Source organism: Rhipicephalus sanguineus, chromosome 10, assembly GCF_013339695.2.
Source record: "Rhipicephalus sanguineus isolate Rsan-2018 chromosome 10, BIME_Rsan_1.4, whole genome shotgun sequence".
Taxonomy (NCBI): Eukaryota; Metazoa; Arthropoda; class Arachnida; order Ixodida; family Ixodidae; genus Rhipicephalus; species Rhipicephalus sanguineus.
Window position 1 is genome coordinate 102,954,197 of NC_051185.1, and position 24,634 is coordinate 102,978,830.

The following is a 24,634-nucleotide window of genomic DNA, read 5'->3' on the forward strand; positions in this document are numbered from 1 at the left end:
GCACACCTATGTTTTTCCCCATGGCTGCTCAATGTCGACGGGCATGGTTGACCCTGCAGCTACGTGCAGTTTGATAAAGGGTACGGTGCTTACTAACGCTTCTCAATACCATCATGAATCCCTACAAACTCGCCCAAGTATCTGTTCTTCTAAACAAGGTGTGTTTTACGCCACGGCGCCGTTGGCTAAAGCGCTACCCTGTCAACATGCAGTACGGCGATTCTTGGTTCGCTCGGATGTCGTCTGCTTTTGCATTCCGCGTCAATGACGATGATGAGATTGTTTATTTCTAGTGAGAAAACGTTTCTGCACCATTATAAAATAAAACATAGTAATAGAGGTATTGATGAACTCTGATAGTAGTAAAAACACGTAAATAAAAAAATTAACTAGTCTGCACCTAGTGCCATCTCTCGCCTCTATTGCAACTCACCAACTAAACAACATGGCCGCTGCGCACGTAAGCGTATTGTGGCTAGCGTTGTAACCTTTCGTAGTTCTGTGGTTGAGTTTTTGGACGCCGCACAGCCGCACCCTTGTTTATCACACCAAAGGTAATAGATTGTAAGAATGGGGACAGGAAGAATGACGTTTGGGAGCCGATGCGCTTGTGCTGTAGCCGCTTCACAGGTGCGTCAGCTACCTACGCACGACTTGCTATCTACTGTATGGTGTTATGCCTGAAGAAAGAAGCATAGAAACGAAGGGAGTGAACGTGATATTTCTTCGTGCGTGGCCGGAAAGTACCTGATGTCGCCGATGGAGTAGACCCAATAAGGTAAAGAATCACGCGAAGAGATTTGTTTCGACAGCGTGTGTGCTGCTCGTGCTGCGGTCGCTCCTCGGAATAGCGTCCGTGACCGACCTCGACAGCTGCTCGTCCGCATGCCGAGGACGCTGGTGTATACAACTGTTCAAATTTCGAATTTAGTAAACGTTATTGAAAAGTTGCATTTTGCGTATGTATGCGCGCATGCAAACCGGTGCACGAACATGCATAAAGAAAAATCGGATCCCCGCGTCGAAAAAGATTTCTGTGCAAGCCTAACAAATGCATGCACGGGTAAACAGCCTCACGGCGAACACGGCTACAGGGCAGCCGTGTTCTATGCAGCGGTACTTAATCAATTTTCAAACTGGATATCGTACAGGTATGTCTACGTGCGTTGTGACATTCCGTTGTACGCATTGGCTACCTATGGAATCTGACAAGCGAGCGTAGTGATTATACTTAATAAAATAAAAAGGATAGAACAAATGTGCAGCCGTAAGTTTACCACTTGGAATATCTCAATTGTATTATTGGTGTACCTTGTTTACTGTGTGCGGTCTTGCACTTTTACAAGGCTAACACTAGTGTTGCTGCCTTTACTGAAATCACTTTACCGAAATTTTCGGTCTGGCCTGTCTGAATAACCTTAACTGCACAAATATGCCGCTAGAAAAAAACTGAATTCCTTGAAGTCTCTGTTACCATTCTTACCAAAACAGCATAATTCTCAATGCCTCTCAGTAGACGTTTGTGTAGTTTCGTGCAAGTGCAGTAAGTCTAATTGTTAAGTGACTTCTTAATAATTGTGAGGTGCTTTAATCTATATTCAGAATCCAAGGAAGAAATGGACATATACTTGAGTTCACGGCGTGTGCGTCACACCAAGAAAACCAAAAAAGGCCCACAGAGTTCAACCAAAGAGGTAAGGAAAATTTTGTTTGTTTTGAAAGTGTTTTAGGTACATACGGGTTCCTGTTTTGCTGCTGGTTGCAGCAATTTAAATGAATTAAGAATGTGTTAATCTGCCTTGTAGCATAATTCTTTACTGCGGAACACTTTAGAGGCCCGGCTTGTCGTATGTTGTCGTACACTGGGTTATTGAATTGGAAAGTAGGCGCACCAGAAAGCAGTCCTTGGAATCTTGGCATATTCAGATGAAACCTGGAAACGTAAACCATTCACCGGGACCCTGCCAAGCGTGTATGTCCATGGTAATCGAGGCCGATGAAAAAGGCAACACAAAGGGAGGGAGACAATGTGTAAAGAAAAAGTGCTAGCTTTGGAGCAGGCCGGACAGTCTCCTCCAGAAGAAGAGACTGAATGGGTCTCAAAACGTAAGGACAGTTTTAGAACTATAAACCAAACTTGGCTGGACAGTTTTCTTTCTTATGATTTTGCCCAGCCATATTTCTGCTGAATGTTTACCTTTAAATGTTTTATTATATGCTAGAATGTTACGACTGGAGGCAGTTTCTATTTCAAAGAGCATTTGGGAGGGGGGGGGAGAAGAAAGGGGGCGCCGTAATGTGCTGTGCCTGTTCGTGAAAAAATACTGTCGAGTGACTGCGAATACCAGCTAAATCACTGGCCAGTCTACCATATCAGTGCTGCTGTTTCGTCTGCTGTGTTGAGTGCTACGAGTTGCTTGTTTCCGTGATTGTCAAACTAAGTTACTTATCTAGTGTGGCGATTCACGATGGAGCCAGGAGGAGTGTAAAAGTGGTTGGGAAAGCTCAGTTCACTTCGTGAATCTCTCCAATCGCTGTGATTTTGTTTCTCTGTGAGGCTTGGAGGCGCTGCAGTATTGGCTGTGCTGAAACATTTTTGCTTGGTGTAATTTGTAAGGCGGCAGGCTCAGAAGTAATAAAGGGAGCAGTGACATCACAACATTGGTGCTCTGCAACTGTGTGTATATGCAACATGCAAGTTGCATTATGTTCGCTTTACTGATGGGTGTCTAGATCAGTCAACACTATGTTCTTAAGGCATACGAATTCCATGTATGCATGTTGGAGCACTGAGACAGTTATCTGTCCACTACGCAGTACGATCTTGGTACTAGAGCTTTTAGTTTGTCTGTTTACATCATAGTACCAGTGAAATCCTGAGGTGTATAATTTTTTTTGTTTTGTCAGCTGCATCACTGTTCTTGTCAAAAAAAAAATGAGAGAAAGCAAGAGGAAAGTCAGGGTGGTTGATTTAGTAGCATTTGCTGTCGGGCTAGTTTGTGCATGTTTGCAGTTGCATTGGTGGCGTCAATGCTTGTCTGCATCCCGTGTTCTTCATCCCTGTCCGAGCACTTGCAAGATCAATTCAACTTCAGGGTTTAACCTTAACCTGACGAGCGTCTGGCTTACAAAAAGGAAACTAGAACACTGAGTTATAGTTTCCTGCCAGTGCTGTACACAGTTGGCAGGCAGGTAGGTCTCCACAATCAGCAAGGAGGTAAGTATCAAATGATGGAAAACTGAGCTTGGTGGGGATTCATGTTAAAGATACAGGGCATGCAAACACGGACACAAGGGACGTCAAGAAACCCTAAACGTCGACTAACAACTGATAAACACTCTGTTCTTGAAAGGAGGCACGGAAACCTATCTGTGCATGCTTCATGCCTATGGAGTAAGCACACCTATCAGTCTGGCACTTGTGGTGCATTATGGTAGCTGCTTAGACACTTGATTTCTTTTTTATGCAGGTGAATCGATGGTTGGCTCAGGCATGCGCTCCCACTATTATCATTATGCCAGGACTCAACCATTAAACTCGTTCCTTCATTCCTGTGATGGTACAAAATCGCGCGTTCATCAAATTTGGGCGTGCACTTACAATCTCTACAATGTAGATTGTAACAGGAATGAGGAAACTCGTTAAATGGTTTAGGCCTGGCATATTAATAATAGTGGTAGTGCACATGTGAGTCAACCATCGATTGACTTGCATAAGGAAGAAACAAGTGTCTAAATATCTCTCTCCCTCTCGTAGACCACCATGTGTGCCAGATTGATGGGTGCGCCTATTGTATGGGCAAGCGCTGATAGGGTTTCGTGCCTTCTGTCTCTTCTCTCGCCGTGTGTTTCTTTAGTTGTTCGTCAAAGTTTGTGGTGTCTTGACATCTCTAGGTCTTGTGTCCGTGTTTGCACGCTCTGCACCTTGAACAGGTAGGTCTCTGCAATCGGCAAGCACGTAATGCCCCTGCCACACGTGGCAACGTGCACTTTGAGCGAGTGTACTTACGATCACAAAGTGTCATTTTGGCGGTTCACTGCTAGACGAGAAGGCAAAGTGTACTTTGGAAATGATGCCAGTGGCAATTGGCAGATTTGTAGCGCAACATATATTTGTCATTTTTGCGCCCGTGTCTCATCATCGGACCAAGAAGCACCACTAGCACACGCCGTTGTAAATGACTAGAGAACAACTCGCCTACACATGTGCAAGTGTGCCTGGAAATAAACAACGCGACGGACGCAGCCATTGCACAGCATGTGCTGCCGCATCCCCCTAGCAGACATGGCCACAAACTCCCCGAGGGTGAGAGTAGTGAGTTTTTTGTGGTATTTGGACTTCTTTTAATACGTAGCAGTATTCCTTATAACAAAAACAATGGTTTAAAAATAGTATGAACACCGCTTTAGGCAACAGCGTATTTCTGTAAAAGCCACTGGTACTGAGGCTACACACTTCGTCGCAGCCGTCGCAGCGACATGAGGTTGGGGGAACACACTTGCCGGCAAGTGTGCTTTGTAGTGAGTGACACTAAACTTTGTTAAGGAAATATAAGGGCTCGTTTTCTTTGTTAGACATAATATTAATGAGAACTGACAGACAGACTAGGAAAGTATAGGGGATGTTATTAGAAGTAATTGTAATGTAATTGTGAAGAATAAAAGTGGACGAAAAGATAACTTGCCGTAGGCAGGGACCGAACCTGCGACCTTTGAATAACGCGTCCGATGCTCTACCAACTGAGCTACCACGGCGGCTATCCCCCCGTCCACATTATGGGGTATGTATGTGCATTTAAACGTGAAAGAGTCATTCAGCGCCGCCTGTTGCCATTGAGGCGAGTGTGGTACACTCATTATTTGCCTGTTGGCGTCACGTAGCACGTGTGACAGCGCGCAAATGACACTCGCGGCGAAGTGTACTTGCTCAAAGTGCACTTAAGTTGTCACGTGTGACAGGGGTATCAGTCTCGAATGATGGAAAACTGAGCTTGTTGGTGGGGATTCATGTTAGATACAGGGCATGCAAGCACGGACACAGGTAAGTCTCTACAACCAGTAATCACGTAAGTCTCTACAGTTGGTAAGCAGGTAATACCCCTGTCACACAGGGCAACTTAAGTGCACTTAGAGGGAGTGCACTTCGCCGATAGTGTCATTTGCACGCTGTCACACAGGAACGCTTAGTGACACTCGCTGCAAAGTACACTTGCCGGCAAGTGCGTTCGCCAAACTCGCTTCGCTGCGACGAAGTGTCTAGCCTCGGTAGCAGTGGCTTGCAAATAAATACGCTAATGCAAAGCACAGCGATCATGGTATTTTTAAACCATCGTTCTCGTTATTAGGAATACTGCCATGTATTCAAACAACTCATACTACAACAAAAAAACCTCGCTACTCTCGCCCTCGGGCAGTTTGCGGTCACGTCCGCTAGGGGGATGCGGGAGCACATGCCGTGCAATGGCCGCGTCCGTCGCGTTGTTTACTTCCTTGCACATGTGTAGGTCAGTCATTCTTTAGTCATTTGCGATGGCGTGTGCCACGGGTGCCACTTCCACGAAGACAACGTGGTCTGACGCAGAGACGCGGGCGCTCATACGCCTTTGGGAGAAGCAAATGAGTGCTGCCAACACACGCTCCAAACGCCCGTCACCACTACGCGTCCCTTCTGCACGGGAGTCCACCATTTTTGTTTTTATTCATCTTTAATATGACACTGTCTTGTCTTGGCTCGCGATGACCAAGGATGTTATGCGGTTGCAATATTTACTTCATTTGCGTGCAAAGTTTATTGTAAATTATGTTCCTGCCTATGATACGCTATTAAACAGCGAGCATTGCCAAAATGACAAATATATGTTGCGCTACTAAACCACCAATTGCCAGTGCCATCATTTCCAAAGCACACTTCTCTTTCTCGTGTAGCAGCGTGCCGCCAAAGTGACATTCTGTGAGCGTAAGTGCACTCGCTCAAAATGACACTAAATTTGCCGGTGTGACCGGGGTATGACTCTTTTTGTGGGCCTCCGGGTAGGCTTTGCTTCATCACGTTAGGCTTCATCATCATGTCGCTACTAGTGTTTGCCATCTCGTACTCATCTTTTGTAACCAAACCAGAACTCGTACATTGTTTGCGACGTGAGCGTGCACGATGACCTCATCACTTTTTTCAGTTATGATACGGAACTTTCACATACTTCAAAGATAATTAAAACACGTTTTAGGCTGTATCTGTGCTTAGCAATGCCATCTGCACAATACTATGTTCCCATGAGTGCAACGTAACAGTAAAATCATGTTCAAATTATTGTAATGCCACTCCTTTAAATGCAGTGTACCATAAAGCTTAGGATCATGTAAGTGTAAGGCCATAAGCATATTTAGGCTAAGCTCCCAACTATGCTGAGTTCATAATTGCACATTAGTACTGCACAGTTAAATAAGATGTGAAACAATGCTTTCAGTAATAGTTGAAGAAAGGCCACCCACTGAATGAGATCTCTGCATGCTGAAATCGGCATGCAAAATAGTCAAACTGCATTGTCTGTTGGCGAGCCACATAGTATACGTTATATAATGGGTGCCGCAGTTCATGCATCTGTGTAGGTTTTCTTGTCATGCTCTATAATATTTTTTGCAGGCATATGTTATGTTGTGGTGATATTTCTGTTATATTGAAGACTAATACTTTCAATTCAATGCTTATTCCAATTTCAGGTCTCGCTAAATGTGAGAAAATTAAGGGTGGCGGGAAAGAGGGCTGCCACTGCAGACCTGGAGCAGTGCCACAGCTGCCGGCACCTGGAGGAGGATGTGCAAAGGCTCCAGGCAGAAAATAGCAAGCCCCGGACGCTTAACATGAGGCTGCAGGAGCAGCTGCTGGACAGGCTCTCGCAAGCAGGTGGAGTCAAATTTTATTTTTTAATGTCACACTTTGATACACACTTGGGCGCACATTTAACCACCATGCATACTTGGGCACACATTTAACGACCATGTAGAGGATGCAGTATTTGCCATAGTTATATGTTTTGGGAAAAGTACAGTCATAAAAGAGTTGGCAAAATTATGTGCAAATAACCTTGTGACAGTGCAGCAAAAGTAAGGCAGATGACATTGTACATAGGTCCCTCGTGTGTAAGATTTTTTTTTCACCATCTGTATCGAAATTTCACTGACATGCAGAGAGCTGTTTTCAACTCGAGCTGGTTGTTTGCATTTGAAAGGTGTGTGCTCTTAGGAGAAAACTGCAGCTTGGGGCCATCTGAGATATTTGTATTAGGAGTGCTTCAACCCCTGCGCAAATTTCAGTAATGTTTGCATTATCAACAGATGATATCATACTTGTGTAATGGGAATCTGACAAAACGCGACTTGCTACTTGTGGAACCGAATCTGTGACCTCCTCCTCCTGCTTTTTGTTTTCTATCCTGTTGCATATGCTTAAGTTGTGGAATGCGCTTTGCTGCCTGTATTTTTTTCACTAAGCTTTACTGTAATTTTTTGCTGTAGATGTTGGGCAGCAGGTCGCAGTTCTGTAGGTGGAGCTAGAGTTTCTTCTTATTTTTAAGTTGTAACCGAGTATAGAAAGGTTCGGTTTGGAAAATTGAGAAAGGCTGCCTCAAACAGGCTGCTTTTTGACGACTTTATTGTACATGGCATCGTTACTGTAACTGGATTTATAAACAAAAAGTTGATGCCACAAATGATGTGTTTTGAAGGTGCCACACAGAAATGTGGAAAAGTCAGGCAAACTTGCTTATGAGCTAAGCCACGTCTTCACAGGCATGCAGGCTACTCGCAGCCCGCCACCGGATGTGGCCGACCAAGATCCATGGAGCCCACCCTGCTCAAGTCTTCAGGAGGACACATATGCACCAGTGGATCTTGGAGGTGTGTGGAAGCAGGTTACATGCGCACAATGTATGTAATAAGATGTGAAGAAACAGCACTGGACATCAGACTGTGAACTAACAACCACTGGTTTATTGCTTAGATAGGCAATTTATATATATATATATATATATATATATATATATATACATACAGAAGATCAAAAACAAAAAAAATCAGTAACTGCGCCATCTTGACTGTATGTCTGGTTGTTTACATCACGTGGTTTGATGCTAGTAGTGCAGCCAGTGTAGCCAAAGCCGTAGCACAAAGGCGATCCGCTATTGCGTGGCGGCAAAATTGCTCTCTGACCGATTTTTTTCATGTCGGCCTCGCGGCAAGGTTTTCCGGCCACTTTTCCGGCGGCGAAGCGAGGGTAATTCTGGTGAGTTTTGCCGCATTCGCTCCCTTCGAGGCCAAGTGTGAACGGGCCTTCCTCCTCCCACAGACAAGCCGCGTTGTGCCGCTTGCGTGCAGCGGTCGTATCATCCGCGGTGGCTGGGGAAACCATTTGATAACACCGAATGACTGTATTTTATATAATGTAGTCCATCCGAAGCAACCTTAAAAGTCGTATCATCACGAAATTCGCGTAAACCGTAACCGTATCATCGAGATTCTACTGTATAACACTATCTCGGGCCCACCGTCTAGCGTGCCTTGAGGACGACGGCAGCCGGAAGAAAGCAAGCTTAACATTTCACATTGAAGCCGAAACGAAGTAGCATCATATCTCTGTCAGAGTGTCAAATGCTTTAAAATATGCGCCATTTAGAATTCGACACGTGGGGCTCGCGTGTTTCAAGAGGAAAAAATGAAGAAAAGGTGGTAACCTGGGGTGACCACTGTGCTGGAAAGAGTTAAGCGAGTATGCGTGTTCTCGTAACTGGCCATCATCGGCCGGTTTGGCCAATGGAGCAACGTCCACACGTAAAAGGAATCTTTACCAGGGCATTTCTGCATTCGACTTAGCTCTTTCTGTGCTTTTTCTCGCACCTATCTTTCTTGCCATCCTTGTTAACTTTGCGGCGCATCATTGCAAGTTTGTTTTTTTTTTTTGCACTGAATACAACGCTTACTCCAATCTTGCCAGCAAAGTGTGTGTGATGCCTCTTGAACATAACTGCTGTACTTGCATGGGTACTTTCCTTTCATCCTCTTTGTTGCGTGCTGCCCCTCCCCTTGCCAAGCTCGCCAATAGCATTTCTGAAACAGGCACCAGCAATGCCGGAAAGCCAGCATGGCTGAGCCGTTGAGCTGGTGCTCCAAGCTGCCTGGTGGTGGCATGAGCGTCAGTCTCCTGCCTAAAAGCGTCTCTGACCCGCTTGTGCCACCACCAGGTAGCTGTCGTAGCAGGTCTGAGAAGCGTCTCTAGGCAATATATACACAGTATATAATGGTCAAGTGGATGGTCAAGTGGACGCAGTGAACCAGTCATTAGTTTAGCGCCTTTGTCTGTCGTTCTGTCACTGTTCCGTGTCCAGCTGTTTCTTCACGTCTTTATCATGTACCAGCCAGCCCAGTTAGGCGCACTCCCACATTGTATGCAGGCAGCTCACAGTTATTCTGGGTCCTTTCTGTGCAAAATACACAAATATTGCATAATTTTGTGGGCTGTTGACGTTTGTGACAGTGACAAACTTTTTTACATGCTATGCTTGCATTTGACGGCACACTTCATTTCGTGCACAGCTGCTTAGTCTGCAGTGCTGCCTTAGCTGTCGCTCAGCTGAACAAAGGACCATAGGTACAACGTTGAGTAACCATGGCATGTTATTGCTCTGAAGTATCAGCATGTTATGGGAATGGTTGTGGTTGACTTCTAACAGATGCAGATGTTCCAAAATATTAATATTTTCCTAATTCTGTTGCATTTATACTGTCATAATAAATGTAGTAGTATACTATACAGGTGGAACCTTAGTCCTATTGTTAAGCACCCGTTGATTATGCGCCAGGAACAGGTTCATCACATTCTGTGGCAGTGCCTGCAGTGCCTGCAGTGCCAACAGCTCCTGCAGCACCGGCCTCTGTGGCCACTGCCTCCGCGGACGTGCCTGCGGTGCCAACAGCTCCTGCAGCACCGGCCTCTGTGGCCACTGACTCCGTGGACGTGCCTGCGGTGCCAACAGCTCCTGCAGCACCTGCCTCTGTAGCCACTGCCTCCAAGGACGTGCCTGCTGAAACTGCTGCCACCGCTGTGGCGAACTGTTCATTTATCAGCGATGGACAGGTGAGATAAGGATTGTTGTACCCCTGCATAGCCTATCATTGTGCACAATTTCAGCTTGCTTATGACCAAACCTGATAAATGTCCAAGTGCTGATTGCCAATTCCTGTGTATAAGAGAATTGCACTCTGGTTGTAAGAATGGAAGTTGTACTACCATCGAATAAAATTAATTAAGTAAGGTATGTAGGAAGTACTGTAGGAGCTGGCTTTCCGGGCTATTTTCAGGAGCAAGTAGCTCCTGGAAATAAGTGCACATTCATGCTGCCAACGATGTGGAATCGTGCCAATTACTTAAACCCTGCTACAGTTATAAAAAATACTATCTCAAATCTGTGCCCAGCCTTTGCCAAACTGTGCTCCAGCTTTTCAACAACTAAACGTTTCATAGACCTTCCACCTTCAACTATGACATACGTAAGGTGCTGGCTTCACCAGGTGTGCAGTGATCTTTTACTTCTGCTAGATTGCACTTCCACTGTGATCCTAATTTGTCATAGTTGATGCTTGGTTTTAGTGTGCTTGAAATCTACAGTGTAGTTTCAATCTCTTAACTGTTCAGCACTTGATTTCTTTAGGGCATTGTGTTGTCCTTCATATGGCAGCTGCAGCACAACTGCCTTGAATCATCTACAGTAAACTCCTGTGAAGACGAACTCTGTTAAGACGAATTCTTGCTTAAGACGAACAACACGGAAGTGTTTGTTTGGTTTCCCATAGACTCGATGAAAAAAAAAATCTGCTTAAGACGAACCACGTAACAGGCCTCTTCTGTTAAGATGAACTCTCGCAGCGACCAACAAAGACTGGGATTCTGTGCAACGAACGAGTCTTGATGGGGGCATTCAGGCGAACAAAAGAAACCAAAATGAAAAGAAAAAAAAAACTTCCTGGTGCAAAGACTAAAAGCAAATCGAAAGCAAATTGCGACGTAGAGGGAAAAAGCGAGATAAGTGGAAAAGAAAGGTCAGCGCATAAAGCTAGTACCTCCCTGACCCCTAGCCTCTAGGTGGAGAAAGGGCCAGCTTTATCAGCAAAGAAAGCAACAAAAAGCGTTCGTCCTTTGATATTCTCCTTGCATTCTTCAGTTCCCCAGCAGGAGTACAGTAGAGAACAGAAGATTACGAGCTTGGCTAGAGGGGAAAATGCAAGGGAAGGGGGGCAAAAAAAAGCCAAATGAAAGTGATAACGGGAACAAAGATTGCACATTATAATCACATGAAACGGAAACCACATATGCGGCACTAGCACTCCCATCAGAGGAGTCAGATGCACCGTCATCGCCGTCACACAATGGCGCCTGAGCATATGTTGTGGTCAGTTTGCGTTGTTTTGCATAGGGCCTGTGCATGTCATATCTGTTCCCAGTGAAATGCAGCAAATTGTGATGCGCCATTTTCATTATGAAAGTGCACGACAAAGGAAGGTCATTTTGCACACTAAGTATAGCTGCGTCGTGTCCTTTTTTTGTGTGTCTGAGGCTTGTGATCGTGAGTAGCGTAAACGAAGATGTTCAGCTGCACGTCGTTCAAGAAAAGTTACTGCGAGCTGAAAATAAGAAAATATCCGAACCTCAAAGAAAAGCTTGCAGACTTCATAGGGAACTTGGCATATATTGGTTTTGTCAAGGTAGCGGTATGCAATGGAGGCTTGTCGAAAAGTGATAGCAAAACCAGTAAAACAGCCTCTCTGAAGGTGAACAGCAAGAAGAATAAATTTGTGTTTGTCTCTCCCTTTTTATCTTTTTCTAATCGTCAAAATAGGGTCGTGCTACAGTTTTATTGTTAAAATGTGGTAGCAATTTATTCATGAGCATATTTATTATGAACTCGCGAAATCGAGTACTCGTTAGATTAGTCTACATACTCTACTCGAAAGCATAGTTTTTATCAAGCAGAGCCAAATAAATGCTTTTTCTTGTTCCTTTTCTCCGCATTATAATTATACTTCATTCAGTGTTTTCAAGTAACATATTTGGGCGTACTTGGCATGTTAGCATTTGTTTTTAAGGGGCACTTCTGATAAGACCAACTCCTGATAAGACGAACAAATGATTGTGGTCCCTTCGAGTTCGTCTTAAAGGGAGTCTACTGTAATTCTGAACTTCTTTGCCCATGTTTCTGACAATGTCTGCATATAACACTTGCACATGACAGATGGGACAGAGGTAGTTGGGAGAAGTGTCCTGTAGCTAAGTTTTGCTGACAATGATGACTATATAGTGACATAGAGTAGTATTTGTGTTATTTTCCAGCTTGTACTCTGTATATGTCTCTGTTCACATACAGTTTGTAGTTTTCGAAACTCTACTGGTCATTTTTTCATTGGTATGGATTAATTGATGCTATGTGCTAAAGAAATGTTTCAACATCCACCTGCAGGTTCATCTGGCCAACGGTGTCTTGCTGCAGAGGGCCACTTATGACCAACTGATGGGAGTCCAGAAGGACTCCCATTTTGTTAAAAGGGCCGCCGTCGCAATCTGGTCGTCAGAGGTCCTCGCTCAAAGGAGCTTCACCGGGACCCTGACGAACCGGTTTGTGGCGGAAGGTGGCCAGAAAGCCCCACAACAGCCACTGACGCCTCACAAAGTAGATGCACTGAGAGGTGAGTGAGGGAGGTTGTGCATTTTTGTAAGGGTGGGAACAAATTAGCAGAAAAACATGTGGAATGTTGTGTGTTCATGAGACACTCATCCCACACTACGCAGAGAATGGGTGCAGGCACAATTTATTCTTGTTTTAGCCACATGGTGCTTTCAGTCAAGATCGACTGCAGCGGCACTTTCTGCGGTAATTTGAAGTTGGTAGTATACAGTGCTGTCACTGTCTGCTTTTTTTACACACAGTGACAGTGTTTACTATGTTCGTCATGTAATCTATTGTTTTCTAAACTGTTTCGAGCTTTGCTACTATATTGTTATGATTCTGAGCTGCAATTCCAATTTGTGGAGGCATCTACTGTTATATTCGTTGCTTATTTATGTATTTAATTTGTTAATGAACTCCTTCATTGGTTGTAAGTACTGTTGTCATGCCTGTTCTTGTGCTCTTAGGGCATGTAAATGAATTTAATTAATGAAGTTAATTAAATTAGTGTCATCACAGACGTAACTGCAAGCAGCAGTGTTGAATCTCGTGAAATTACGGCTAGGACCACATTGTACCCATCATGCCAAAACAGAGCCCTATAACAATGAATTGTCCTTATAGTCTTTTTCAGGCACTAGGGTATATCCAGAGGCAAGACACCAGACGAGGTGGAAAATGCCCAAAAAAATATCAGACTGTGGCTGTCCCAAAAGACATCCGAATTGAGGCGAGGATCTAGGAAATAAATGCATTCTTTTCCTTTCAAAAATAATTGTTTCGGCCCTCTGTTCTTTTCCAGCCATGTTAAAACTGCATGTTTTAATTAATACTATAATTGTGACATACTTGCATTACCTTTACTAGCATCTACCCTATTTTATTCCATTCTGCATCATTAAACGTGCATCACGTAGCACTTAGAAGTTGCGTCTAGACGTAACTTCAAGCACTATAGTGCTGAATCGCATGCAATTACGGCTAGGACCACATTTATACCCATCGTGCCAAAACACGCCAGCCCGGTTTCCACTAACCGGGAACACACCAGTGCGGGTAACAATGGAAAACCGGTCGTATACACCAGACCGGTCATATACGCCAGACCGGTCGTATATGCCAAACCGGTCGTATACGCCAGACCGGCCGTATACGCCAGAAACCGTGTCTGAATTCCCGCTCTGGTAGGAACGGGAAAAACACACCAGACACGGCCTCGTGGATTTTTCGACTGGGATTTGTTGTTACCTGCCGCTGTTCCGCCGTTTATTTCCTCTCTAGACACGGGCGGGGTCGGAGAAGACGCGCCTTGCCTCTCTGTGTAGTGTCGTATGTATTCTGTGTAGCTTGTGAGCCTGTCGCTAATGGGATACGGTAAATACATGAAGGTTGTGTACGTATCGCCAACTGAAACTGTAATATTCAGCAGCCATGCGCGTGGTGGTGCGCACGCTCGAATTTTTGTTATCGAAGAACTACATTCTTAGAAAATAAAGGATGACATTCACTCGGGTTCGTCCATACCTATGCGTCTTCGAGGGATTCCACGCTGCTCATTCATTCCCCTCGCACCAACGTTGTACTCTACGGGGATGGGTTGATAACAACAATAGAGGTGCTGCCGTGAGTCACTTGCACGGTCGTGAAAGGCACCAGATAAGCTTTCCTCATGCAAACATGGCCAGATGGCGAGAGGTGTGCAACGGTGTCAGAGAGACTGGCGCAGTAGATTGACACCTCCGTTGACGAGTTTGCAAGCACTTTGGTGTCGTCTTTGACGGGTACCTTGCTCGCAGCCGATGGACTGTCTGTCAGCGTCAAATCAGAGAATGGTGAGAGCTCTATATCGGCTGTTGCGCAATGAAATACGGCGTCGTGGCGGGAAAGTCCCATCCTGGGATGAGGTCGTGAGAACATGCAGGAATTATGATGAATTCGACTGCGTACAGAGCACCTGAATCATGACGCGGGCTGTGCAAACCGATGTAGGGTGAATACTTTGGGCGCTGGCTGTACGGAGAAAGAGCCCGAAAAGTGGCGCCATCACTTTTCGCAGTAATCGTCTAAGCTTTGCGTCCATAACGGATACGGCGGCTTCAGTGTAGGTAAGGGCAGATGCGCGAACGCCATCCACAAACACGGCTACCACGTTCGATGGGCTTCGCTGAGGGCTTTCGCAGTTCGATAGCGTCGCAGCCCTTGCCTCGTGGACTGCGAGGACTAGATTTCCTGTTCGCGTGGGACCGGACGTGGCCACATATGTGACAGTGAGCGGCGCCGTGGTGACGGCGAACGGCTCGTAGAGGGAGCTGGGCAATGCGTCGGTGACAGAGGCGTAGGTGCGTCGTAATAAGGGCGGTTCGACTGGCTGGTGGCAGGCGACGCGACTGTAGGTGGCTGCACGCGATTCCAATAACGCGCCACGTGGCGGGCGTAACCACATGCGAAGCAATGGGGCGGTTGTAAGGTGTGCGCCATCGGTTCGCTGGCGCACGGCCCGCCCATGGTGCAGGACTTGATTGACGGGGCGGCAACTGAGGACTGCATGGTGGGCTGCAGTCCTGGCCTAGGCCTGACGTGGGCGTAGGTTGCCGGCACATCCGCTTCGAAGGACGGAGGTCGAGCGGCGGCTTCGGCGTAAATGTGTGTGGCAGCCGTAGAGATTGCTGGGGGCGTTCTTGCGACAACTTCGGCGTAACTCAGTGGTGCAGGATCCGGATAGTGCTGGTGGTACTCAGACATGATCTGCGCGATTAGATTTTTTTTAAATATTATACCACCCTGTGTCCTTAGCATGCTTAAAAAGGTGGGGAATCTGCAGGGAAATAACACGTTCAAAAGCGCTTTCCAGCAAAAATCGACCGACAATATTACGTTGTTGCTCTATCAAGACGCATTCCTAACAAACATTAGTTTAAAGAGAACTGTTTCACGCATAGTGACATAATATTGTTGTCCCAGCATTTCTGTATGTCAGACGTTAACGAAATACTTGAGTAAAACTCGCAAGGTTTGTTAGAGCGATTACTGCGGGTGCGTTGGTTGAGAGGTGGGAGATGCCATGCATAGTCTGGCTCCAGCGGCGATATGGATCGTCCTTGAATTGTTTGCAGTAAAGTGCGTATTAATTTACATCGGCAACCATTTACTGTCTAGCATAGAAGAGTACTCATCCAAATCGTTTGAAATACTAGCGTCTGTACTAGCCTTGCAGTGATTGTTTTCAGTAGAGTTCATATGAGTTACATTGTCAACCATTTACAGTCTACCATAGCAGAGCACCCATACATATCTAAATGGTTTGAAAGGCTAGCGTCTACTTGACAAATGTGTGTAGGTACAGCTGCATACGCGTCTCATATGATAGGGTGCTCTAAATCATTGAAATGCGTGCTTCCATTGTACTCTAATAGCTTTACACACACCCGCATAAAGCTCTTCCAAGGTAAGGTAATTAACTCTTTTCCTCGAACAAGACAATCTAACCAAAAGTGACAAATTGCGCGCAATCGCTCGTACGAAAAAAAAAGATGGCTGATTCCTCCTGCATAGGAATCGGTTTTAACATGAAAGTGAAACGTGTCGTCACAGAAGTAGTTTATTGTTTATAGTGCACTGGTATGAGAGCTTGTAGAATGTCTTCTGTTGTTTGGCAGATATATGGCATCGCTGTATATGGACGCATCGCATTCACGTTGACGCCTAGTGGCACGTCTCCGTACCGATGACAAACACCCATGATCATGATCCAAGCCTTGTGGTAGCTGAAGTTGTTAACATATACGCGGACACCGCATATGGTGAAATCGTCGCAAAGATAGCATCAACAAGCGCATACTAAACAATAATGCTCGATATGCACTCCTTCAAAGCGTCGTGAAATGTGAAGACGAGCGCCACGCGCGTCGCGTCTTCAGTCTAGCCTGGCCGTTACTTCCAAGGAGGTTTAAAAAGGCCCCCACCTCCCCGAAGGGAATCGTGAGGAAGTGCTAATGCATTTCTTGCGCCGAGAATACACGGCGTAGTAACTTTAATGGCGTAAATTAATGATGAGACGAGGATTTGTACCGTAACCACTTATTTACACATTCATCAGAACATGTTTGTGTTGTCATTGTACCTGAGGGCCATAGTCTCAGCCTTGTGGTCGCGAAAGTGTACAGCCAAAGGGGCTTTGAGAAGCGAGGACTGCCGTGGCTGTCGCAGATCTTCGCTGAAGGGCAGGTATCGTTTGAGGAACACGTCCACACCGCCCACTCGGTGAGTGGCAACGGCGCGCGCGCACGCAGCAGCCTCGTACCCCCGAGCTCCCTAAAGCCCCTTGATCTAGAAAGTAGCGACACTCTCCTCCGCGCGCGCGTTTTCCTCCTCAATTCTCCTCGGATTTCTCCCCTCCCCTGGCCGGCGCGCTGCGCACGGCACGCTGAACCCTCCACTGGCTCGCCGCAGCCGCATTAAAAACACTGCGCGCGCTTGTTTGATCGGCCCCTTGAAGCGTCAAATGAGAGCCTGTTTCTTAAGCAATAGTCATGACGAAAGTGGGCTTCCGATAGAACAAAGTGACAAATATATTTTTAAAGACGCTTCGGTATATACAAATAAGCGCTTCGAAAAAAAATGAGTATATCAACTGGCGGCTGAGCGGTTTACCTTCCCGTCGCCGCCTCGGCTGTCCTTAACACGGTGTATTAACGCATATAATGTAACCAGCATAAAGTATGGGCGAGAATTTTTTCATAATTGTGGTCTTGATGAGCTAAAAGATGGCACCCAAGAAGGAATGTGGTGGTTTACTTAAATTGGGCCAAATGAGTGAGCCCGAAGCCTTTTTGTGTCAATGCCGCTGTCAGACACGAACGCACACGATGCATGCACACACACACGCTTATACACACGTGATAAAGACACGCACATACGTACACACACGGACATGCATGCACACGCGATACAGCCACGCACACACATAGTACACACGATCATACGCACGGGATACAGGCACGCACGCTCATACACTTGCAATATAGATACGCACATACATACACACGCGCGTACACACGTGTTATGGACACACGTGCGTGGACATGCGAACAGACAAGCACGCACTTACATACACATGCGCATACATACGCGATATAGACACGCACATACATACATATACACGCGTATATAGACGCAATACAGACACGCACATACATACATACATACACACGCGATACAGGCACGCACGCTCATACATACATACACACGCGATACAGACACGCACGCTCATACATACATACACATGCGATACAGACACGCACGCACATATACACACGCGATACAGACACGCACGCACATATACACACGCGATACAGACACGCACGCTCATACATACACACGCGATACAGACACGCACGCTCATGCATACATACACACGCGATACAGACACGCACGCTCATACATACACACGCGATACAGACACGCACGCACATACATACATACGCACGCGATACAGACACGCATGCACATACATACACACGCAATGCAGACACGCACGCACATACATACAGACGCTATGCAGACACGCACGCACATACATACACACGCGATGCAGACACGCACGCGCATAAATACACACGCGATACTGACACGCAGGCACATACATACACACGCGATACAGACACACACGTACATACACAGCGATACAGAAACGCACGCGCATGCACAAGTGATACAGAGTATACAGACACGCACGCGCAGGCGCACGCATACACATACGTGCGTACACGCACAAAACCGCGAATACACAAACTCACGCACATGCACTCACACGTTAACACGTGCGCACACGCACATACAAACGCAGGCGCACATATGCGCACATACAAACACGCATACACCTGCACACACCCGTACACACACGCCTGGAGGGTTGACGCCTGGAGGGTTCATGGCGGGCGTGAGCAGCTGAAAGCGCGCGAAGTTTGCTTGCGCTCGCTTCTCGTGACGTCAGGATCACCTGACTGGGAGCTATCGCGCGTCGCAGCCATTCAGCGTTGCGGATGCGCCGGCTCCGCGAACGAGAGGGTGAAAAAAGAGGAGGTTGACGGCGCGGCGAGGATGAGCCGGCGTGGATAAAGGAGCGTCGCTACTTTCCAATATCAAGGGGCTTTACCGCGATGCGAGCGCCCTCACACGCCAGAGCGCGCTCCTCCTCTCCACTCACTCTCCGCTACTCCGCCCGCACCACCTGTTCCGGTTGTTAGGGGCGAGGATAATCGCGCGCGCCCGCAGCTGTTGCTATGGGAGAGGGAGTGAGAGCGGAGAAATAACACCTGCCGGCACGCGGACACCGACAGACGCCTCACATGCCCCGACTTAGAAGTGCACTCGCATTTAAAAAAAAATCTGGATTGGAAGCTCTCGCAACACCTTGCCAGCAAAAGTGAAGCGAGCTTTTGCCCACCAAAGAGCTTGGAAAGATTCTGTTTTCTGGTGGTGCCTTTACATAGAGATCAAATGGCTTTGATCTGTTAGTGTGAATACTACGTTAATTAGGAAATAAAAGATCGTTGTTGCCGACAATAGTAACCCATCGAGTGGAGCATTGGCGATTGACCTCCAATAAAATTTGCATTGACTTTGAGGCTCATTTATGAAAACTAGTAACACAAAGACACACTTGGAGCAGTATCTGGCCCGTAAAAGTTCCCATTTTAAACTCCCCCGCAGGGGCGTCTGCGCAAGCAGGCGTTTGGTGTGTAGCGACACCACGGACCCGAGCTAACGGGGGGTTTCGACCCCCTCCCACGCCTAGCCGTGCGTGGCATTGCCGTGTCCGGGGAAAAGGGGATCCTGGGGGTTGAGCTGACGCCGGGTGATTGGACCTTTAGGGCCCCCTGGCAGAGGCAACACACCCCTTTGGCCCCGGCTTCACGTAGACGGCACCCCTGGGCTGACCCACCCAGGGGAAATCGGCAGTCGCCTTTTCCTATCTCTCTCTCCCCTCATCTTCGTCTTTCTCTCTCACTTTAAATCTTTCCTGTCTACTCCTCCCTTCTCGTTACTTCTGATTTTTCTTGGCGGCAAGGGTTAACCTTGTGTAGTTACTCTCGCTTGAGTAGTTATATTAGGTTATAGCGGCACTGTACGGCTGGCGTCTGTAGCCTCATACATCTAAGTGCTTCAGCGTCCCCTAGTTGGACTCCATGGTGGGTGGCCGCCATTGCTGCCGAAACAAACAAAACTATCATGGGAACACCCTCATTTCCCCGCCTACTTGATCGTCTCCCTCAGAAGAGGGTGCGCACCGAAGAACTAACAAGTTTCAACCGACCGAGAACCTCCTATCCGAAATTCCACGTAATCCATAGTGAAGCTACAGACAAACAAGCTAGATCGATCTCCCCATTTGTTGTGGCAAAGTCTCTCACCGAAGTCTTTGGGCCAGGCTACAAGTTAACTAAGATGGCTAGCGGTGACCTTCTGCTTGAGCTCCCTGAAAAGCACCACTACGACAAACTTGGTGGCCTAGCAACCTTTGGCAACATCCCAATATCTGTTTCACCTCACCGATCAATGAATACCACACGCGGAGTCGTCTCAGAAGTAGATCTCCTTGAATTATCGGAACAAGAACTTCTAGAAGGGTGGAAAGACCAAAATGTCACCGATGTGAAGCGAATAATAATCAGACGCGACAACAAAGAAATAGCGACGAAGCATCTCATACTAACCTTCGAATCCAGCGATCTACCACAAACCATTGAAACAGGATACATCAAACTAGCCGTCCGCCCGTACATCCCAAATCCGAGGCGATGCTTCAAATGCCAGCGATTCGGCCATGGTTCGCAGAGCTGCCGTGGTCAAGAAACTTGCGCAAGATGTGGAGGCCAAGGCCATCCCTCTGAAAACTGTACAAGCACACCCCACTGCGTCAATTGTGACGGCGATCATGCAGCCTACTCGCGATCCTGTCCAAACTGGAAAAGAGAGAAAGACATAATCACCCTCAAGGTAAAAGAAAACATTTCTTTCCGTGAAGCCCGTAAGAGGTGCTCACCTTTTCACACCACACCTTACGCTGATGCGGCGCGCCGGGGGGCCGCGTCGCATCGGCCGTCGCCACTACTTCGGTCTGCGCAGAGCGACCCGTCGGCTGTGGCGCCTGCCCCCAAGGCGGCAGTAGTTAAGTCTACACCGCCAACTCGCGAACAGGGACCGGCGACTCCAGGGCCGTCGGGTCTCAAGGCCTCGTCTCACCAGGCGAGGCCCGAAACTCGAGCCACTAGCCCGACCGTGCGGGCATCCAGTGCCTCCGAGGAGGCAATGGACACGGTATCGGCACCACTGGTGCCGGAACACCGGCGCAGTTCTCTGGACCGCGCCAAGAAAACAAAAAAGCCAATTACGGGGCCGGACGACCGTCCTGCCTCCTGAAACAGTATTTCATTTGAACACTCCACAGTTCGTTATTTGTGCACACAGCACCGCTGTATGATTAATATGCACACACAAATATTACCGTGGAACATCCGAGGCCTTCTTCGAAACCTCGATGACATTCAAGAACTCCTTCACGAACTCAATCCAAAAGTGCTGTGTGTGCAAGAAACACATTTAAAACCACAACACACAAACTTTCTACGAAACTACCTCATTTTTCGAAAGGACCGAGATGATGTCACGGTATCATCCGTCGGTGTAGCCATTATAGTCAACCAGTCAGTAGCATGTACATATCTACCACTACAGACGTCCCTGGAAGCAGTGGCTGTTCGAGCAGTTCTTCTAGATAAACTCATCACCATTTGCTCTCTATACATACCGCCACAATACCACCTACAAAAACAAGAATTCCAGTCCTTGGTGGATGAACTGCCGGAACCTTATCTGGTCCTTGGGGACTTAAATGCGCATAGTGGTCTGTGGGGTGACTCTCGCTGCGATGCGCGAGGTCGTCTGAACAGTTTCTCTTCTCTTCCGGCGCGTGTCTGTTCAATCGGAAAGAGCCAACATATTATAACCTTGCGAACAATACCTATTCGTCCATAGACCTCAGCATCACATCTCCATCCCTTTTTCCAGTCCTTAACTGGAAAGTTATTGGGAATCCCTACGGAAGTGACCACTTCCCAATAGAGCTAAGCGCAGCAATAACAAATCAATGTCCTCCACAGGTTCTTAAATGGCAGACCGAAACAGCCGATTGGGAACAGTTTCGAAAACTTACCCTCACGGCCGCTGGATGAAAAAGCGCACGGTACGGCCTGCCGCGTCGGGCGGCTTTCTATGGGAGAGCGCGTGTTGGCCCTAGTTGCAGTTGCGGCCGCTGCGGCGCGACGGGGCGGGGAAGGAAAACGGGTGCCGGCGGCTCCGTTGGAGCAGCAGCCGCAGCAAATTAGTTGGTGGTGGTCACAACAGCGATCTCACTCAGCTGTTCTAAGCGGTTTTTTTCTATCTCATCTATCGCAGTCATGACATATCATGCATTCAGTTGAGTCCGTTCGCGTAATCTGGTTATATAGCCACTTAAATTTCCGTGTACGTGCCGAGCTCCTGGCATTTTTTTTTTCAGGACCAACTTTTTGCTTTGCGTCTGAAAGAATATTCCACAATGCGTGTAGCAACATTATATGGCGCTGAATGTGTGAAAAAGTGGTTATTATATTTATGTGCGTGTAATAAATGCATCGTTTGTTATTTTAACATATTGATTTCCGTGACATTTCTTCAGCACCTTTGAGTTTTCTTAGCTGAAAATGCTTGACAGGTATTTATTTTAAACATCTGACAATACACGTTCATGGTCTTTATACACAGGAAGTGCACGTAAAAACATATGTTGAATCTTTTTCATGATGTCTGATACATGATACTGTGCCGAGAAGTAATTCAGCTTCGGATGCTTGATACTAGCAAATTGTACAAATATAGTGACGCATTCCTCGTAACTTTGTTGAAAAGGCTGTGGAAATATATATTCATTAGAAGTGGCTTGCAAATTTCTTTACAGTTCTTAGCAGGGCTATATGTCATCAAATTGATGTATATGTAAGACCGATCACTGGAGGCCGATGATGGAGACTGCCAGAAGACAATCACGTTGGTGGGCAACGAAGATTCGCCAGTGCCTGTACAGCGGTTAACATCAAAGGACCAAAACGAAAGGTTTTATGGCCTGCACAGACTGGAAGTAGACAGGGAAGTAAAAATTTGGGCTCACAAGCTGGAGGCATAACAAAAGAATAATTAAAAATAAGAAGAAAACAGAGACGAGTATAAAGAAGCGTTTATTCCCCCCCCCAATCCCTCACTTTTTTTTTGTTTACCGTATAGCTGTCAAAAGCGACCCACCTTAACTTTGTCTCTGTGAGTCGCTCGCATTGTGTGTGTTGGCTGCCACGTATATTTGTTTGAAATGAAATCTTGTCGTCGCCCAACAGCCGCTTTTCTGCACTTTTTTGTCTCCGCATGTTTTGCTGAGGTAAGTTTGAGCCCGTGCCCCGTACCGCTAATGACCACAGACAACCCAACTCTCTGAATAAAAGGAATACACGTGCTTTTCATGTCAACCAACATCAGTACCACATGGCGTTTCGGGGCAACGTACGCCACCGCAACGCGACAGCGTTCGGAAACAACCGGAACCGATGGCAAAGGTGCCGCGGGCTGAAAGGTGGGAACTAGAAAAAAACGAGAGATAAGAGAAGACGGGAAGGTGGTGTTTGCAACAAGCCGCCGTTTGCAGCTAGCAGGGATTAACCCTGAATTCATAATAAGTAAACTAACTTCTCACATTTTGTCCAGATTTTATGTTCACTGTTGAATTCGTTACACGATCATGAAAACGGCGTAACGAGAAGAGACAGAAATACTGAAAACCGCAGGAATGCAAGCAGTTGTGCTCGTGTGTTTTTCAGCCTTTTCATCACTCTTTCCGTCCGACCGTTTTCATATTAATTAATCCGTAACAGCTCGCCCAATTGTCAGTATTGAAGATGTAGTCATTGAAATTTCAAAGTGATTCGAATCTCCTTCTATGAGATGGTCACACAATAATTATGATAAGCATTATTTCATGGCAGCTGCATGCGACGCCGTATCGAATGTGTACTATAAACATGTTTGAAGAAGGAAGTTTATCTCATTTTGTGTCAAATAAACAGTGGCCACTGCAGTTTCTGAGATCACTTTTTCGAAATGAAATGTTTAAATCTGAAGCAGCATATTCAGAGCCAAAATAAAGAATTTCGATGCATTAGGAAAGGTGCAGCGCCTCCAGATTGGTTAGTTGTGGTCTTCTAGGACACCAGAAAAATATGCCCACGCGATTACTTCCGCAAAAAGCGATCGGTGCGCGAAGTTGCATCTTGGGCAAGGCAAGAACAAAAATTCCCAAGCGCTGCAAGTATTACAAGAAATATCGGTAATTAACTGATGTGTACACGCTAGATGGATTTTAGGAGAAGATTTCGGGCGTAATATGAAGACGCACGCGCTCAAGCATAACTGCCGCAAGCGCGCCGCGCATGTGATCCCGCGGGCGTCCGCGAAACCCGTCCCCCCCTGGTGGCGCCGCGGCGGTGGTCCGGGAAACTAGGCCCGTCACGCCGGTTTCGGAGCACGCGGCAGGCCGTACCCGTGCGCTTTTTATCCAGCGGCCGTGCTTAAGTATAGAAGCTGCTGTGGACTACTTTGTAGCCTTTTTGATCGATGCTGCAAGCAAATGCATCCCACAAACAAGCGGACGGTCTCGAAAACAACGTGTCCCATGGTGGAATAATGACTGTCGAATTGCGCGAAACAGGCAAAACAAGGCATGGAGGTTGCTTCGCGATTCTCCGACAGCAGAGAACCTTGTTAACTTTAAGAACATAAAGTCCCAAGGCAGGAGGACGCGCCGACAGGCTAGAAGAGAAAGCTGGCAGAAGTTTTTATCA

At 46.8% G+C, this 24,634-nt stretch overlaps 1 protein-coding gene across 2 annotated transcripts; it reads left to right on the forward strand.

Annotated features, from left to right (window-relative positions):
- The first annotated feature begins 448 nt into the window (after nucleotides 1-448).
- LOC119372233 (uncharacterized) lies at nucleotides 449-13,485 on the forward strand. Of its 2 annotated transcripts, none has more exons than XM_049419615.1 (7): nucleotides 449-630; nucleotides 1,603-1,694; nucleotides 6,718-6,901; nucleotides 7,786-7,893; nucleotides 9,852-10,126; nucleotides 12,504-12,729; nucleotides 13,335-13,485. In XM_049419615.1, the coding sequence occupies exons 1-7, from the start codon at nucleotides 603-605 to the stop codon at nucleotides 13,349-13,351; spliced, it is 930 nt and encodes a 309-aa protein (XP_049275572.1). In that variant the 5' UTR covers nucleotides 449-602; the 3' UTR covers nucleotides 13,352-13,485. The 2 variants fall into 2 exon arrangements, with proteins under 2 accessions (XP_049275572.1, XP_049275573.1); XM_049419616.1 differs by lacking the exon at nucleotides 449-630 and adding an exon at nucleotides 645-778.
- Nucleotides 13,486-24,634: the final 11,149 nt, after the last annotated feature.